Source organism: Salvelinus alpinus, chromosome 6 (assembly GCF_045679555.1).
Source record: "Salvelinus alpinus chromosome 6, SLU_Salpinus.1, whole genome shotgun sequence".
Classification (NCBI taxonomy): domain Eukaryota; kingdom Metazoa; phylum Chordata; class Actinopteri; order Salmoniformes; family Salmonidae; genus Salvelinus; species Salvelinus alpinus.
Window position 1 is genome coordinate 10378291 of NC_092091.1, and position 16466 is coordinate 10394756.

At 51.1% G+C, this 16466-nt stretch overlaps 1 protein-coding gene across 3 annotated transcripts in view; it reads left to right on the top strand.

Moving 5' to 3' along the window:
• The window catches only part of LOC139578102 (zinc finger protein 609-like), a 190466-nt gene that overhangs the window by 168126 nt on the left and 5874 nt on the right, over positions 1-16466 (top strand). For all 3 annotated transcript variants that reach the window (XM_071405309.1, XM_071405310.1, XM_071405311.1), the window contains 4 exons: positions 11709-14121; positions 14299-14707; positions 15096-15422; positions 15702-15780. In XM_071405309.1, the coding sequence (XP_071261410.1) occupies positions 11709-14121; positions 14299-14707; positions 15096-15422; positions 15702-15775 (3223 nt within the window). In that variant the 3' untranslated portion in view covers positions 15776-15780. The remainder of the gene's footprint in view (positions 1-11708; positions 14122-14298; positions 14708-15095; positions 15423-15701; positions 15781-16466) is intronic.

Sequence of the window (16466 nt, forward strand, 5' to 3'; positions counted from 1 at the left end):
GGTGTTTCACACAGTGTCCTGTATCTGTAGAGTGTAATGGTGTTTCACACAGTGTCCTGTATCAGTAGAGTGTAATGGTGTTTCACACAGTGTCCTGTATCTGTAGAGTGTAATGGTGTTTCACACAGTGTCCTGTATCTGTAGAGTGTAATGGTGTTTCACACAGACTGTCTCTATAGCCAGACTGTCTCTATAGCCAGACTGTCTCTATAGCCAGACTGTCTCTATAGCCAGACTGTCTCTATAGCCAGACTGTCTCTATAGCCAGACTGTCTCTATAGCCAGACTGTCTCTATAGCCAGACTGTCTCTATAGCCAGACTGTCTCTATAGCCAGACTGTCTCTATAGCCAGACTGTCTCTATAGCCAGACTGTCTCTATAGCCAGACTGTCTCTATAGCCAGACTGTCTCTACAGCCAGACTGTCTCTACAGCCAGACTGTCTCTCTACAGCCAGACTGTCTCTCTACAGCCAGACTGTCTCTCTACAGCCAGACTGTCTCTCTACAGCCAGACTGTCTCTCTACAGCCAGACTGTCTCTCTACAGCCAGACTGTCTCTCTACAGCCAGACTGTCTCTCTACAGCCAGACTGTCTCTCTACAGCCAGACTGTCTCTCTACAGCCAGACTGTCTCTCTACAGCCAGACTGTCTCTCTACAGCCAGACTGTCTCTATAGCCAGACTGTCTCTATAGCCAGACTGTCTCTATAGCCAGACTGTGTCTCTACAGCCAGACTGTCTCTCTACAGCCAGACTGTCTCTCTACAGCCAGACTGTCTCTCTACAGCCAGACTGTCTCTCTACAGCCAGACTGTCTCTCTACAGCCAGACTGTCTCTCTACAGCCAGACTGTCTCTATAGCCAGACTGTCTCTATAGCCAGACTGTCTCTATAGCCAGACTGTCTCTGTAGCCAGACTGTCTCTGTAGCCAGACTGTCTCTATAGCCAGACTGTCTCTCTACAGCCAGACTGTCTCTCTACAGCCAGACTGTCTCTCTACAGCCAGACTGTCTCTCTACAGCCAGACTGTCTCTCTACAGCCAGACTGTCTCTATAGCCAGACTGTCTCTATAGCCAGACTGTCTCTATAGCCAGACTGTCTCTGTAGCCAGACTGTCTCTGTAGCCAGACTGTCTCTGTAGCCAGACTGTCTCTATAGCCAGACTGTCTCTCTACAGCCAGACTGTCTCTCTACAGCCAGACTGTCTCTCTACAGCCAGACTGTCTCTCTACAGCCAGACTGTCTCTCTACAGCCAGACTGTCTCTCTACAGCCAGACTGTCTCTCTACAGCCAGACTGTCTCTCTACAGCCAGACTGTCTCTCTACAGCCAGACTGTCTCTCTACAGCCAGACTGTCTCTCTACAGCCAGACTGTGTCTCTACAGCCAGACTGTGTCTCTATAGCCAGACTGTGTCTCTATAGCCAGACTGTGTCTCTATAGCCAGACTGTGTCTCTATAGCCAGACTGTGTCTCTATAGCCAGACTGTGTCTCTATAGCCAGACTGTGTCTCTATAGCCAGACTGTGTCTCTATAGCCAGACTGTGTCTCTATAGCCAGACTGTGTCTCTATAGCCAGACTGTGTCTCTATAGCCAGACTGTGTCTCTATAGCCAGACTGTGTCTACAGCCAGACTGTGTCTCTATAGCCAGACTGTGTCTATAGCCAGACTGTCTCTACAGCCAGACTGTCTCTATAGCCAGACTGTCTCTACAGCCAGACTGTCTCTATAGCCAGACTGTCTCTATAGCCAGACTGTCTCTATAGCCAGCCTGTGCTCACTGAGTCTGTACCTAGTCAGTGTTTTCCTCAGTTTTCTATCAGTCACAGTGGTCAGATAGTCTGCCACCATGCACTGTCTGTTTAGAGACAAATAGCATTGAAGTTTACTTTGATTTTTTGTGGCTTCTTTCTAATAGTTTATATATTTATGTTTTGTGATGATTTGGTTGGGCCAGATGTTCTGAGGGCTGTCCTGAGGCTCTACGGGGTTGGTTTGGGTTGGTGAACTGAGCCTCAGAACCAGCTGGCTGAGGGGACTCTTCTCTTGTTTCATGTCTTGACATTGTAGAGCTGTGTGATGGAATGTTTTGGGTTTCACTTGTTTTTAGATGGTTGTAAAATGTGATGTCTCTTTTTTCTATTTGAATAAGGAGGGGGGTTTTGGCCCAATTCTGCTCTACATGTGTTATTTTGAGGTTTTCTTTGCACTTACAATACAGTTTTTTTTTTGATTAACGGTCAGAGCCCAGGTCTGACAGAACCTGTGGTTAACGGTCAGAGCCCAGGTCCGACAGAACCTGTGGTTAACGGTCAGAGTCCAGGTCTGACAGAACCTGTGGTTAACGGTCAGAGCCCAGGTCTGACAGAACCTGTGGTTAACGGTCAGAGCCCAGGTCTGACAGAACCTGTGGTTAACGGTCAGAGCCCAGGTCTGACAGAACCTGTGGTTAACGGTCAGAGCCCAGGTCTGACAGAACCTGTGGTTAACGGTCAGAGCCCAGGTCTGACAGAACCTGTGGTTAACGGTCAGAGCCCAGGTCTGACAGAACCTGTGCAGATGATCTAGATGCTGCTGTAACTCCTCCTTAGTGGGAGAAAGCAGCACCAGGTAATCTGCATACAGCAGACCCTCCTTAGTGGGAGACAGCAGACCCTCCTTAAAGGGAGACGGCAACACCAGGTCATCTGTCTACAGCAGACCCTCCTTAGTCGGAGACGGCAGCACCAGGTCATCTGTCTACAGCAGACCCTCCTTAGTGGGAGACTGCAGCACCAGGTCATCTGTCTACAGCAGACCCTCCTTAGTGGGAGACAGCAGCACCAGGTCATCTGTCTACAGCAGACCCTCCTTAGTCGGAGACGGCAGCACCAGGTCATCTGTCTACAGCAGACCCTCCTTAGTGGGAGACGGCAGTACCAGGTCATCTGTCTACAGCAGACCCTCCTTAGTGGGAGACGGCAGTACCAGGTCATCTGTCTACAGCAGACCCTCCTTAGTGGGAGACGGCAGCACCAGGTCATCTGCGTACAGCAGACCCTCCTTAGAGGGAGACGGCAGCACCAGGTCATCTGCGTACAGCAGACCCTCCTTAGTGGGAGACAGCAGCACCAGGTCATCTGTCTACAGCAGACCCTCCTTAGTGGGAGACAGCAGCACCAGGTCATCTGTCTACAGCAGACCCTCCTTAGTGGGAGACAGCAGCACCAGGTCATCTGTCTACAGCAGACCCTCCTTAGTGGGAGACAGCAGCACCAGGTCATCTGTCTACAGCAGACCCTCCTTAGTGGGAGACAGCAGACCCTCCTTAGAGGGAGACGGCAACACCAGGTCATCTGTCTACAGCAGACCCTCCTTAGAGGGAGACAGCAGCACCAGGTCATCTGTCTACAGCAGACCCTCCTTAGAGGGAGACAGCAGCACCAGGTCATCTGTCTACAGCAGACCCTCCTTAGAGGGAGACAGCAGCACCAGGTCATCTGTCTACAGCAGACCCTCCTTAGAGGGAGACAGCAGCACCAGGTCATCTGTCTACAGCAGACCCTCCTTAGAGGGAGACAGCAGCACCAGGTCATCTGTCTACAGCAGACCCTCCTTAGTGGGAGACAGCAGCACCAGGTCATCTGTCTACAGCAGACCCTCCTTAGTGGGAGACAGCAGACCCTCCTTAGTGGGAGACAGCAGCACCAGGTCATCTGTCTACAGCATACCCTCCTTAGAGGGAGACAGCAGCACCAGGTCATCTGTCTACAGCAGACCCTCCTTAGTGGGAGACAGCAGCACCAGGTCATCTGTCTACAGCAGACCCTCCTTAGTGGGAGACAGCAGCACCAGGTCATCTGTCTACAGCAGACCCTCCTTAGTGGGAGACAGCAGCACCAGGTCATCTGCGTACAGCAGACCCTCCTTAGTGGGAGACAGCAGCACGAGGTCATCTGCGTACAGCAGACCCTCCTTAGTGGGAGACAGCAGCACCAGGTCATCTGTCTACAGCAGACCCTCCTTAGTGGGAGACAGCAGCACCAGGTCATCTGCGTACAGCAGACCCTCCTTAGTGGGAGACAGCAGCACCAGGTCATCTGTCTACAGCAGACCCTCCTTAGTGGGAGACAGCAGCACCAGGTCATCTGCGTATAGCAGACCCTCCTTAGAGGGAGACAGCAGCACCAGGTCATCTGTCTACAGCAGACCCTCCTTAAAGGGAGACAGCAGCACCAGGTCATCTGTCTACAGCAGACCCTCCTTAAAGGGAGACGGCAACACCAGGTCATCTGTCTACAGCAGACCCTCCTTAGTCGGAGACGGCAGCACCAGGTCATCTGTCTACAGCAGACCCTCCTTAGTGGGAGACAGCAGCACCAGGTCATCTGTCTACAGCAGACCCTCCTTAAAGGGAGACGGCAACACCAGGTCATCTGCGTACAGCAGACCCTCCTTAGAGGGAGACAGCAGCACCAGGTCATCTGTCTACAGCAGACCCTCCTTAAAGGGAGACGGCAGCACCAGGTCATCTGTCTACAGCAGACCCTCCTTAGTGGGAGACTGCAGCACCAGGTCATCTGTCTACAGCAGACCCTCCTTAGTGGGAGACAGCAGCACCAGGTCATCTGTCTACAGCAGACCCTCCTTAGTCGGAGACGGCAGCACCAGGTCATCTGTCTACAGCAGACCCTCCTTAGTGGGAGACGGCAGTACCAGGTCATCTGTCTACAGTAGACCCTCCTTAGTCGGAGACGGCAGCACCAGGTCATCTGTCTACAGCAGACCCTCCTTAGTGGGAGACAGCAGCACCAGGTCATCTGTCTACAGCAGACCCTCCTTAAAGGGAGACGGCAACACCAGGTCATCTGCGTACAGCAGACCCTCCTTAGAGGGAGACAGCAGCACCAGGTCATCTGTCTACAGCAGACCCTCCTTAAAGGGAGACGGCAACACCAGGTCATCTGCGTACAGCAGACCCTCCTTAGAGGGAGACAGCAGCACCAGGTCATCTGTCTACAGCAGACCCTCCTTAAAGGGAGACGGCAACACCAGGTCATCTGCGTACAGCAGACCCTCCTTAGAGGGAGACAGCAGCACCAGGTCATCTGCGTACAGCAGACCCTCCTTAGAGGGAGACAGCAGCACCAGGTCATCTGTCTACAGCAGACCCTCCTTAGTGGGAGACGGCAGCACCAGGTCATCTGTCTACAGCAGACCCTCCTTAGTGGGAGACGGCAGCACCAGGACATCTGTCTACAGCAGACCCTCCTTAGTGGGAGACGGCAGTACCAGGTCATCTGTCTACAGCAGACCCTCCTTAGTGGGAGACGGCAGCACCAGGTCATCTGTGTACAGCAGACCCTCCTTAGTGGGAGACAGCAGCACCAGGTCATCTGTCTACAGCAGACCCTCCTTAGTGGGAGACAGCAACACCAGGTCATCTGTCTACAGCAGACCCTCCTTAAAGGGAGACGGCAACACCAGGTCATCTGTCTACAGCAGACCCTCCTTAGTGGGAGACGGCAGCACCAGGTCATCTGTCTACAGCAGACCCTCCTTAGTGGGAGACGGCAGCACCAGGTCATCTGTCTACAGCAGACCCTCCTTAGTGGGAGACGGCAGCACCTGGTCATCTGTCTACAGCAGACCCTCCTTAGTGGGAGACGGCAGCACCAGGTCATCTGTGTACAGCAGACCCTCCTTAAAGGGAGACGGCAGTACCAGGTCATCTGTGTACAGCAGACCCTCCTTAAAGGGAGACGGCAACACCAGGTCATCTGCGTACAGCAGACACTTGATTTCTGTGTTGTGTAGGGTGATACCAGGTGCTGCCGATTCTTCTAATGTTTTTGCCAATTCATTAATGTAGATGTTAAATAGTGTTGGACTTATTGGGCAGCCCTGTTTCACTTCACGTCCCTGAGAGAAGAAGTCTGTTTGCTTGTTGTTAATTCATTAATGTAGATGTTAAATAGTGTTGGACTTATTGGGCAGCCCTGTTTCACTCCCCGTCCCTGAGAGAAGAGGTCTGTTTGCTTGTTGTTAATTCATTAATGTAGATGTTAAATAGTGTTGGACTTATTGGGCAGCCCTGTTTCACTCCCCGTCCCTGAGAGAAGAAGTCTGTTTGCTTGTTGTTAATTCATTAATGTAGATGTTAAATAGTGTTGGACTTATTGGGCAGCCCTGTTTCACTCCACGTCCCTGAGAGAAGAAGTCTGTTGGCTTGTTGTTAATTCATTAATGTAGATGTTAAATAGTGTTGGACTTATTGGGCAGCCCTGTTTCACTCCCCGTCCCTGAGAGAAGAAGTCTGTTTGCTTGTTGTTAATTCATTAATGTAGATGTTAAATAGTGTTGGACTTATTGGGCAGATCTGTTTTCACTCCCCGTCCCTGAGAGAAGAAGTCTGTTTGCTTGTTGTTAATTCATTAATGTAGATGTTAAATAGTGTTGGACTTATTGGGCAGCCCTGTTTCACTCCCCGTCCCTGAGAGAAGAAGTCTGTTGGCTTGTTGTTAATTCATTAATGTAAATGTTAAATAGTGTTGGACTTATTGGGCAGCCCTGTTTCACTCCCCACCCCTGAGAGGAGAAGTCTGTTTGCTTGTTGCCAATTTGAACCACACATTTATTTTTAGTGTGCATTGATTTAATAACATCATATGTTTTCCATCCAATACCACTTTCTATTAGTTTATAAAAAAGACCTTAGTGCCAAATTGAATCAAATGTTTTCTTGAAATCTACAAAACACGAGTAGGTTTTGCCTTTGTTTTGGTTTACGTGTTTGTCAATTAGAGAGTGGAGGGTGTAAATGTGGTCTGTTGTACGATAATGTTTTAGAAATCAAATCTGGCTTCTGCTCAGGACGTTGTGTTCATCAAGGAAATTAGGTAGTCTGCTATTTATAATACTGCAGAGAATTTTCCCCAAGTTGCTGTTAACGTAAATACCTCTAATTATTTGGGTCAAATTTGTCTCCATTTTTACAGATTGGTGTGATCAGTCCTTGGTTCCAAATATCGGAGAAAATACCTGCAGTGAGGATACTGTTAAAGTGTTTGAGTATAGGCAATTTGAATTTGTGGTGTGTGTATTTGATCATTTCATTTAAAATACCATCAGCACCACAGGTCTTTTTGAGTTGGAGAGTGCATAGTTTTTCCAATACTTTTTCATCTGTAATTGGGGTATCCACAGGATTCTGATAGTCTTTGACTGCTGATTAAAGGATTTGTACATTTTCTTGTATTTCTTTTTGTTCCGGGCTCTTTGTTATATTGCTGTAGAGGTTTGCAAAGTGATTTCTCCACATATCCCCATTTTGGATAGCCAATTCCTCATGAGGTTTTTTTCATCTATTCCAATTCTCCCAGAAGTGGTTTGATTCTATGGATTCCTCAATTACATCCAGCTGATTTCTAATGTGCTGTTCCTTTTTTGTTCTTAGGGTGCGTTTGTATTGCTTCAGTATTTCTCCATATTGAAGGCATATATTTTTGTTGTCTGGTTCTCTGTATTTTTGATTAGATATATTTCTCAATGACTTTCTTAGATTTTTGCAATCATTATCAAACCAATTTTTGCTCTTATGCTTCTTTAGATTAGCCAAGGAGGCTAATTTGTCAAATATAAAGTTTATGTTCCAAACGGCCAAATTTACACCATTGCTGTAGGAGAATGTTCAGGCTTAAAAGTTGTCCAGGAGAGATTGTATTTTTTGGCTACTAATTGCTTTTTGGTAGATGTCTGTACTGTTTGCACTCCATCTATAGGCCTGTTTAGTACCATGTCATTTATTGGGCCGTGATGCTTCATGGTTGGGTTCCGCTCTTCTCAGATACACTGTGATTTTACTGTGGTCTGAGAGAGGTGTTAGTGGGCTGACCGTGAAGGCTCTGAGAGACTCTGGATTTAGGTCGGTGAGGAAGTAGTCTACAGAGCTGCTGCCAAGGGATGAGCTGTAGGTGTACCTACCAAAAGAGTCTCCTCTCAGCCTGCCATTGACTATGTACAGACTCAGTGTTCGACAGAGCTGCAGGAACTGTACTCCATTTTTGTTTTTCACTTTGTCATAGTTGTTTCTGTGGGGGTATGTGGGGGGGGAAAGGTTGTTGCTTCCTGGTAGGTGTTTATCCCCATGACTGTTAATAGTGTCTAGTTCCTCTGCTGTTCTAGCATTCAGGTCTCCACAGACCAGTACGTTGCCTTGGGCCTGAAAGTGACTAATCTCTCCCTCTAGAATGGAGAAACTCTCTTCGTTGAAGTAGGGTGATTCTGAGGGGGGAATGTATGTGGCACAGAGGAAGACATTTTTATCTGTCAAGACAACCTCCTTGTTGATTTTTAACCAGATAAAGATTTCTCCTGTTTTGATCAATTCGATTGAATGAATTAGTTCAGATTTATACCATATTAGCATTCCCCCTGAGTCTCTGCCCTGTTTGATTCCTTTTAATTTAGTGGATGGTATGATTATCTCCCTGTAACCTAGTGGACAGCCAGTGTAAACATCACCTCTGCACCATGTTTCCTGTAGTACTAAAATATCAACATCATCAATTTCTTTCAGGAAGTCTGGGTTTCTGCTCTTTAGCCCAAAAGCAGAGGACTTCAAACCTTGTAAATTCCAACATGCAACGTAAAAAGATTTCATAACTGTTTTTTCTTTACCTTCAAAATTAGACAAACACTCACAATCCTACAAGAACTATTAAAATATGTTTTTCAATTAACGTAAACTCTTATTATGCAAATGTGATTTGTTTATCATTTAAGATAGAATTTGTGTCATGCCACTTGGGTGGATGTAGTGTGAGGAGGGTGGAGTTCTTGTGCTCATCTTACCATGACCCTCGGCCTATCACATGTGAGCATCCATGACCCTCGGGCCTATCAAAGGTGTGCATTTGTTTAATGTCACTCATTTGGTTGGTGGGGGCTGGGCCAGTTGCTCCTCTCACAGCCTGTGCGTAGCTCTGCCTGCTGGGCTGTGGCTCCTCCAGGTGTGGGTCTGCAGTGGGGGGCAGGGGGGTGGGAGGCCTCGTCTGGGTGGCTCTGAAGCTGGACTGGGGTGGTCTGTGCTGCGCTGGCTGTGGTGGGCATTGAGGTTGGTGGTGCTGTGGTCGTGGCTGGGGGGTCCAGGGTGCTGGTCCGGGATGTTGTCTCGGTGATCTCGGCGGGGTGGAGATTGCTCCGCTGTTCCTGGGTGGAGAGGTCGGGCTGCGGTTTAAAGCGACGTCCTTGAGAGTCTTGGCAAGGATGGGGACTGTCTCCCTGTACAGGTGAACATGGTCATAGAGACAGTCCAGATCGAGGGTGGGATGGTGGGCCAGGTATACATTGGGTCGCAGGGCACAGTCCTGGGAGAGGCTGGCGTTTATTCTTTGGATTGTGGCAGGGTGGAAGTCCCTCCTCTGTAGAAGGGTTGACACCACGATCCTTGAGTTGGGGAAGATTGTGGAGGCCTTCGCAATCACTCCCCGTAGTGAAGTGGCCACCCTCTCCTGCTGAGCACGCAGGTCGTTGCTTCCGGTGTGTATGATTATGTGGCTTGGCGACCCAAGCTGGGCCTTATCAAGCAGCTCCATGGCACTCTGCGTTGTTGGGCACCACACCTTTCTCCTTTTGTGTCGAGGGAAAAGTTTCTTCTCCTTAACTTCCCATTTGAGTCAATCAACAGGACGATGTCAGACAGTGTTTCTTCTGGACTGCAGGGGGTAGAAGGGGGGGCTGGTGGGTGTTGGAGCTGGGGTGTGGCTGGTCTGTGCCGCTGTCAGTGGGAGGCTGTTCTGTGGGCTGGGGGGAGGCATGTAGCAGGCAGGGCTGGGGAGGTCTGGGTGGTTAAGGACAGGGCTGGGGAGGTCTGGCTGGTTAAGGACAGGGCTGGGGAGGTCTGGCTGTGTGAGGACAGGTCATAGAGTGGTGATCTTGCTGCTCCTGCAGCCTGTCCTCTGTTCTCTTTCTCTCCTCCACTATGTTGGGAAGAGAGGTGCTGGATGTGCCTTTTTGGGTGGGGAGAGTAGGGGTGAGGGTGGTGCTGGGGGAGTTTGTCTTGTGGGAGGGCATGTCACTGGTGGTGTCCTTCTCTCTCTCTGCTCTCTCCTTAAGGGTCTGAAAGTCTGTTTCAAACAGCCTGATGTTACCTTGCACCATGACAGTCCCAGTCTTGTAGAGGTTGATTGTTATCATGGTGCTGTCAGGGTCGTCTGTCTCTTTGATTTTCAGCTTCCACCCATTACAGATTCCCTCTTTCTTTATGGATGGGTAGTGAGAGCACACTGCTGAGCGCCAAGCATTTGGCTGGTCAGTGAGGAAGATGAGATTACTCACGTCACTGTTTTTGTAGAGGTCTGCAAAAAGGGTTTCTGGCCTCCCCTTTAGTAGTTTCTGTTTAAACGCTTTCCTCGTTGTGTCATTTTTGGCCTCTGGAGGGTAGAGAATGGACTCAGCGCTGAGGGGGAGTGGGGACATGGTTGGTGCCTGTGGGCTCTGCAACTACTGCTGCTGCTGCTCTGTTCTGCTGCCCTGTTGCCATGCCAACCAGTTTGATTACAGCTAGCTAGCAACAACAGCAGATAATTTAGCTCAAAAACCAGCAAAAAGAGTGACAAATCCTCACACGAAAAAACTGAAGATATGTTTAAAGTTAGTCCGTGCAACTTTTTGGTTTACTCACTCAGTTTGGTCGTTTGATGTAGTTGTATTAACTTCCCTTGCTAGGTTTGTTGTAGCTCGTATCTTCTGGCTAGCTTGTTAGCATGCTGGCTAGGTCTTTGTTGTGTAGCTAGCTAGCGAGAGTCAAAAGTTCTTAACTTGAGGCGCAACGTTACTTTTTTTCTATTCTGATTGAATAGAGTTGTTGTTCATCACTTGTCTGGAATTCTCTTTAGATTCGAGTGTTTATCTCATTTTAAGAAGAAAAAAATATGAAATATATCAGGAGCTCAAGTTGAGCATGTCTCTCTCGCCCACATCTCTCTCTCTCGCCCACCTCTCTCTCTCTCTCGTTACCTCTCTCTCTCTCTCGTTACCTCTCTCTCTCTCGTTACCTCTCTCTCTCTCTCTCGTTACCTCTCTCTCTCTCGTTACCTCTCTCTCTCTCGTTACCTCTCTCTCTCTCGTTACCTCTCTCTCTCTCGTTACCTCTCTCTCTCTCGTTACCTCTCTCTCTCGCCCACCTCTCTCTCTCGCCCACCTCTCTCTCTCGCCCACCTCTCTCTCTCGCCCACCTCTCTCTCTCTCTCGTTACCTCGCTCTCTCGTTACCTCTCTCTCTCTCTACCCCTCTCTCTCTCTCTACCCCCTGTTGGCTGTTGTGTAAAGGCAGGATGTTATCTCCTATCTGATCAGCGTTGCCTAATCCTGTCAAGCCCCGTGGCGTTTGGCGATCTGTCAGAACACACTGGGCTGTCGAGATTGGGGGATAACGAGAGGATCAGAATCTGTCACAGGTCCAGGTCCTCTCCCAGGGCCCGCTAGTAATAGCCCTCCTCGGAGCAGTGATGATTCAGAGACTGAGAATAGCAACAGGATTGTGAGAGCTCCGTTGAGTGGTTCACCAGCTTTAGTTAGTATTGTTTTAATATCTAGCTTCTATCTATTGGCTGTTGTTGGGGATTGATGAGGGCAGTGAGTTCTCTGGTTTGAGGCTCTGTTATTGTGGTGGTGTATTAATGGCGGATAGGTTTAATTCTCTGGCTTTGGTTTTCCTCCAGGTTCTGTGAGTCCCCCACCAGTGACTTGGAGATGAGGAACGGCCGGGGCCGGGGCAAGAGGATGAGGCCTAACGGAAACACGCCCGTCAACGAGAACAGCAACTCGTCGGACAACAAGGGCAGCGGCACCAGCAAGACGCGCGCCGCCAACAGCAGCAGCAGCAAGGGCCGGCGGGGCACGCCGCCCAACAGCAACACAGAAGACGTCAAAGTCAGCCCTTCGTCGGCTAACAAGCGCAAGAACAAGCCCGCCTCAGACATGGAGCCCAACTCCAGCTCAGAGGACACCAAGGGCAGCAAACGCACGCGCACCAACTCCAACAGCGGCCCTGGAGGAGTGCCCCAGCCGCCTCACGCCGTCCTCCCTGGCAAGCCCAGCATAAAGATGGAGACACTGCCCCCGCAGCAACTCGAACGCAACTGCCCTTCGCCAGTGCTCATTGACTGCCCGCACCCCAACTGCAACAAGAAGTACAAGCACATTAATGGCCTCAAGTACCACCAGGCCCGTGCCCACAATGATGATGACATCAAGCTGGACATGGATGGGGACAGTGAGTACGGGGAGGACTCTACGCTCCACCCCGATCCGAGCAGCTGCAATGGGGCCTCCATCTCTCAAAAGGGCTGCTTGTCACCGGCCCGCTCAGTCACGCCCAAGGGTAGGGGCTTTGAGGCCCAGACTCCGTCGCCCTCCTCGGGTAAGTTTGGCTCCAAGCAGGGTAAAAAGAAGCCCTGCGAGGTCGATCTAGAGGCAGGGGGCATGCCCATGGATGGCTGTGAGGACGGGCCCTGCCTAACGGACGAGGCCAGCAACGACGGCATGGACGACAAGAAGGACAAGGCCAAGAAGACGGGTAGCGGCTCCAAGGCAGACAAGCTGGCCCAGAAGGGCATGAAGTCAACGCGGCCCATCGCCCCGACCATACCACCTCAGCAGCTCTACTCCCTACAGACGGCAGGCGGCTTCCCTGCAGCCAGCCCTGGCTCCACCCCTGCCATTGGTTCAGCAGTTCAGTCTATCCCCAAGAGCCCTCAGCTGAAAGCGATCCAGTCCAAGCCCTCGGCCCTGGGAGACCCCTCGCCTGTGAACCCAGCGCTGAGCGGCTCCAAGGACAAGAAGAAGAAAGACAAGAAGAAGAAGGAGGCAGGAAAGGAGGGAGATAGCCCCAAAGGGAAAGGGGGAAAGCCAGAGGAAGGCAAGAGCCCGTACTCTGAATCTTCGGACCCGGGGAGCAAAGGCGACGGGCTGCTGAACGGCTCATCAGACCCCCACCAGAGCCGGTTGGCCAGCATCAAGGCCGAGGCGGACAAGATATACAGCTTCACCGACAACGCTCCCAGTCCCTCCATCGGTGTGGCCAGCAGGATAGAGGCTGGAGGCATGGCCCAGCCCCTCACCCCACTCCATGTGGTCACACAAAACGGAGCTGACAACTCCTCGGTGAAGACCAACAGCCCGGCCTACTCTGACATCTCGGACGCGGGCGAGGACGGCGAGGGCCGGGTGGAGGGCGTCAAGGGAGTCAAGTCCGAGGAGCAGGCCGCCCGAGAGGGGGCCAAGAAGGCCCTGTTCCCCACCCAAACAGCCAGCAAGGAGTCCCCCTACTATCCCGGCTACGAGAATTACTACTCCCCAAACTACGCCAACCCTAACCCTAGCCCGGGGGTGTCGGCCACGGGGGCCACGCAACAGGAGGGGGCCCAGGTCAAGGTGAAAAAAGAGGAGCAGGAGGAGCGTAAGGTCAAGCAGGAGCAGCAGGAGGAGCGTAAGGTCAAGCAGGAGCAGCAGGAGGAGCGTAAGACCGAGATGGGTGCATCTGGACCGGGGCAACAGCAGCAGCAGCAACAGGCCTCGGTCATCCAGCAGCGCTCCAACATGTATATGCAGCCTCTCTACTACAACCAGTATGCCTACGTTCCCCCGTACGCCTACCACCCGGACCAGGCCTACCACAACCACCTGCTGAACACCAACCCGGCCTACCGGCAGCAGTACGATGAGCGGCAGAGGCAGGTCGTAGCCGAGCAGCACCGCGCCGCCGAGAAGAAATCAGACGCTGCTGGAAAGGAGCGAGAGCGAGAGGGCTCCTCAGGGAAGGAGCGGGGTGAGGAATGGAAGCAGAAGGCTTTGGTGCCCCCCACCCTCTCCAAGGCTCCCAGTGTCACAGACCTGGGCAAAGGCGGGCTGCCCCAGGGCAAGCCGCCCAAAGAGCCCTCGTCCTCCTCGGAGCAGACCAAGTCATCGGTCATCATGCCCAAGGGGGAGGACGCCAAGGCGCCGGCCCAGCAGGCTGAGGGGCTGAAGATGAAGCTGAGTGAAGGAGGGCACCACGGGAAGGGGGATGAACCCAAGGCGGGCATGGAGTCCGGCAGGCCCTCGGCCATGGAACAGGCCATGTGGTACAGACAGGTAACCTGACACGGTTGTGTTTGAATCGGCTGATTGTGATTGGATGTTAGACAAATGTATGTCAAATTATCACTATAAAACTGAGTAGAAGTGCTGGTTTGTGTATTCTGGGAAATGTTTAAGTGAAGGTTCATTTCTGTAGGACACAACTGATGAGATGTTTTGTGTTTTTTTCAGGAGCCTGACTCGCGGCTGTGGCCTTACCTCTACCCCAGCAAATACCCTGAGGCCCAGAAACCACAGGACGTGGAGCGCCACAGGGAAAGAGACAGAGACCGAGGAGAGCGGGACAGAGACCGAAAGGGCAAGGAGGGCAGGGACGAGAGGGCTCGGCCCAAAGACGCCACCCCGAAGGAGGAGAGCAAAGAGGGGGTTGAGCCCCGGTTGTCTTTGGCCTTGGAGGAACACCGGGGGGTAGGAAAGGACCCAAGGGCCACCGCTGGCCACATGCAGTTCTCCTCTCCCATGGCCCAGCACCAAGGCTACATGCCTTACATGCATGGAGCCTACGCCTACGGCCAGGGCTATGATCCCAGCCACCCGGGCTACCGCGGGATGCCATCAGTCATGATGCAGAACTACCCTGGTAAGAGTTAATGCCACTGCTTACAGGATACAGTGCATTCGGGAAAGTATTCAGACCCCTTCCCTTTTTCCACATTTTGTTACGTTAGCCTTATTCTAAAATGGATTAAATGGCTTTTTTTCCCCCATCATCAATCTGCACACAATACCCCATAATGACAAAGCGAAAACTTTAAAAAACAAGTACCTTATTTATAGAAGTATTTCCGAATGCACTGTACATACAGCTATGCCATTGGATTGTTAAAATCTGTATTATGATGATGTACAAAATGTGAAAAAATAAATAAAATGATGAATGAACCCTGATATGCATTAATGTTCATGTTTGTTTGTTTGTAAATGGTTTAATGACTCCAGTGGTGTTTAACCTCCTCTCTCACCGACAGGGTCCTACTACTCATTCTATGGCAGTAAGATGGGGCCGGGCGAGGAAGGCGGCGAGAAGGCGGCGCGCGCCAGCCCCACGGTCGGTGGCAAGTCGTCCTCCGAGGCCAAGGCCCTGGACATCCTTCACCAGCACGCCAGCCAGTACAAGAGCAAGTCGCCCACGGTCGGCGAGAAGACCTCCTCGCATGAAAGGGAACGGGAGCGCGCCGTGGCCGAGCGAGACATGGACCGGCCGCGTTCCTCTCCCTCACAGCGCATCATGCCTTCCCATCACCACCTGGGCTACCCGCTGCTCTCGGGGCAGTACGACCTGTCCTACGCCACAGGTAAGTGATGGCTGGACGCCCGCCCACAAACAAGCACAAGGACACATCTCGGCCTTCAGCGTTGGCTAACTGCTCCAATAGAACGCACAAGGACAAACGCTTTTCTATGGCAATCACCTAACTGTAAAACGATATAACTTTGTAAGACCTTTATCTCCTACCTAAGGTATTACGGAAAAGAAAACAATAACAAAATATCATCCGTAACTTGGTGTATTGACTAAATCTGGAGTTATGACTATATGGAGGTGTATGTAACTAGTGGCTCTTCCTTCACAGGTCTCTCTTCATCAGCCATAGTTGCCAGTCAACAAGCCTCCTCCCCCTCCATGTACCCCCCTGCACGGAGATGAGAATGGTGAGGAACCAGATCCTCCAACAAATGGACAAACTGACCCTGCTTACACACACACACACACACACACACACACACACACACACACACACACACACACACACACACACACACACACACACACACACACACACACGTTTCTTCCTGATGTTTAAACATGCTCTTTGATCCAGAATAGTGCCAATATAGCTACACTACATGGCTACACCACAAAAGTATGTGGACACCTGCTCGTCAAACATCTGAATCCAAAATCATGGGCATCTCCAACATCTCCAAACGTCTCCAATCTTCTGGGAAGGCTTTCCACTAGATGTTGGAACATTGCTGCGGGGACTTGCTTCCATTCAGCCACAAGAGCATTAGTGAGGTCGGGCACTGATGTTGAGCGATTAGTCCTGGCTCACAGTCGGCGATCCAATTCATACCAAAGGTGTTCAATGGGGTTGAGGTAAGGACTCTGTGCAGGCCAGTCAAGTTCTTCCACACCGATCTTGATAAACCATTTCTATACGGACCTTGCTTTGTGCACGGGGGCATTGTCATGCTGAAACAGGAAAGGGCCTTCCCCAAACTGTTCCCCAAAGCACAGAATCGTCTAGAATGTCATTGTATGCTGTAGCGTTAAGATTTCCCTTCACTGGAACTAAGGGGCCCGAACCATGAAAAACAGCCCAGACCATTATTCC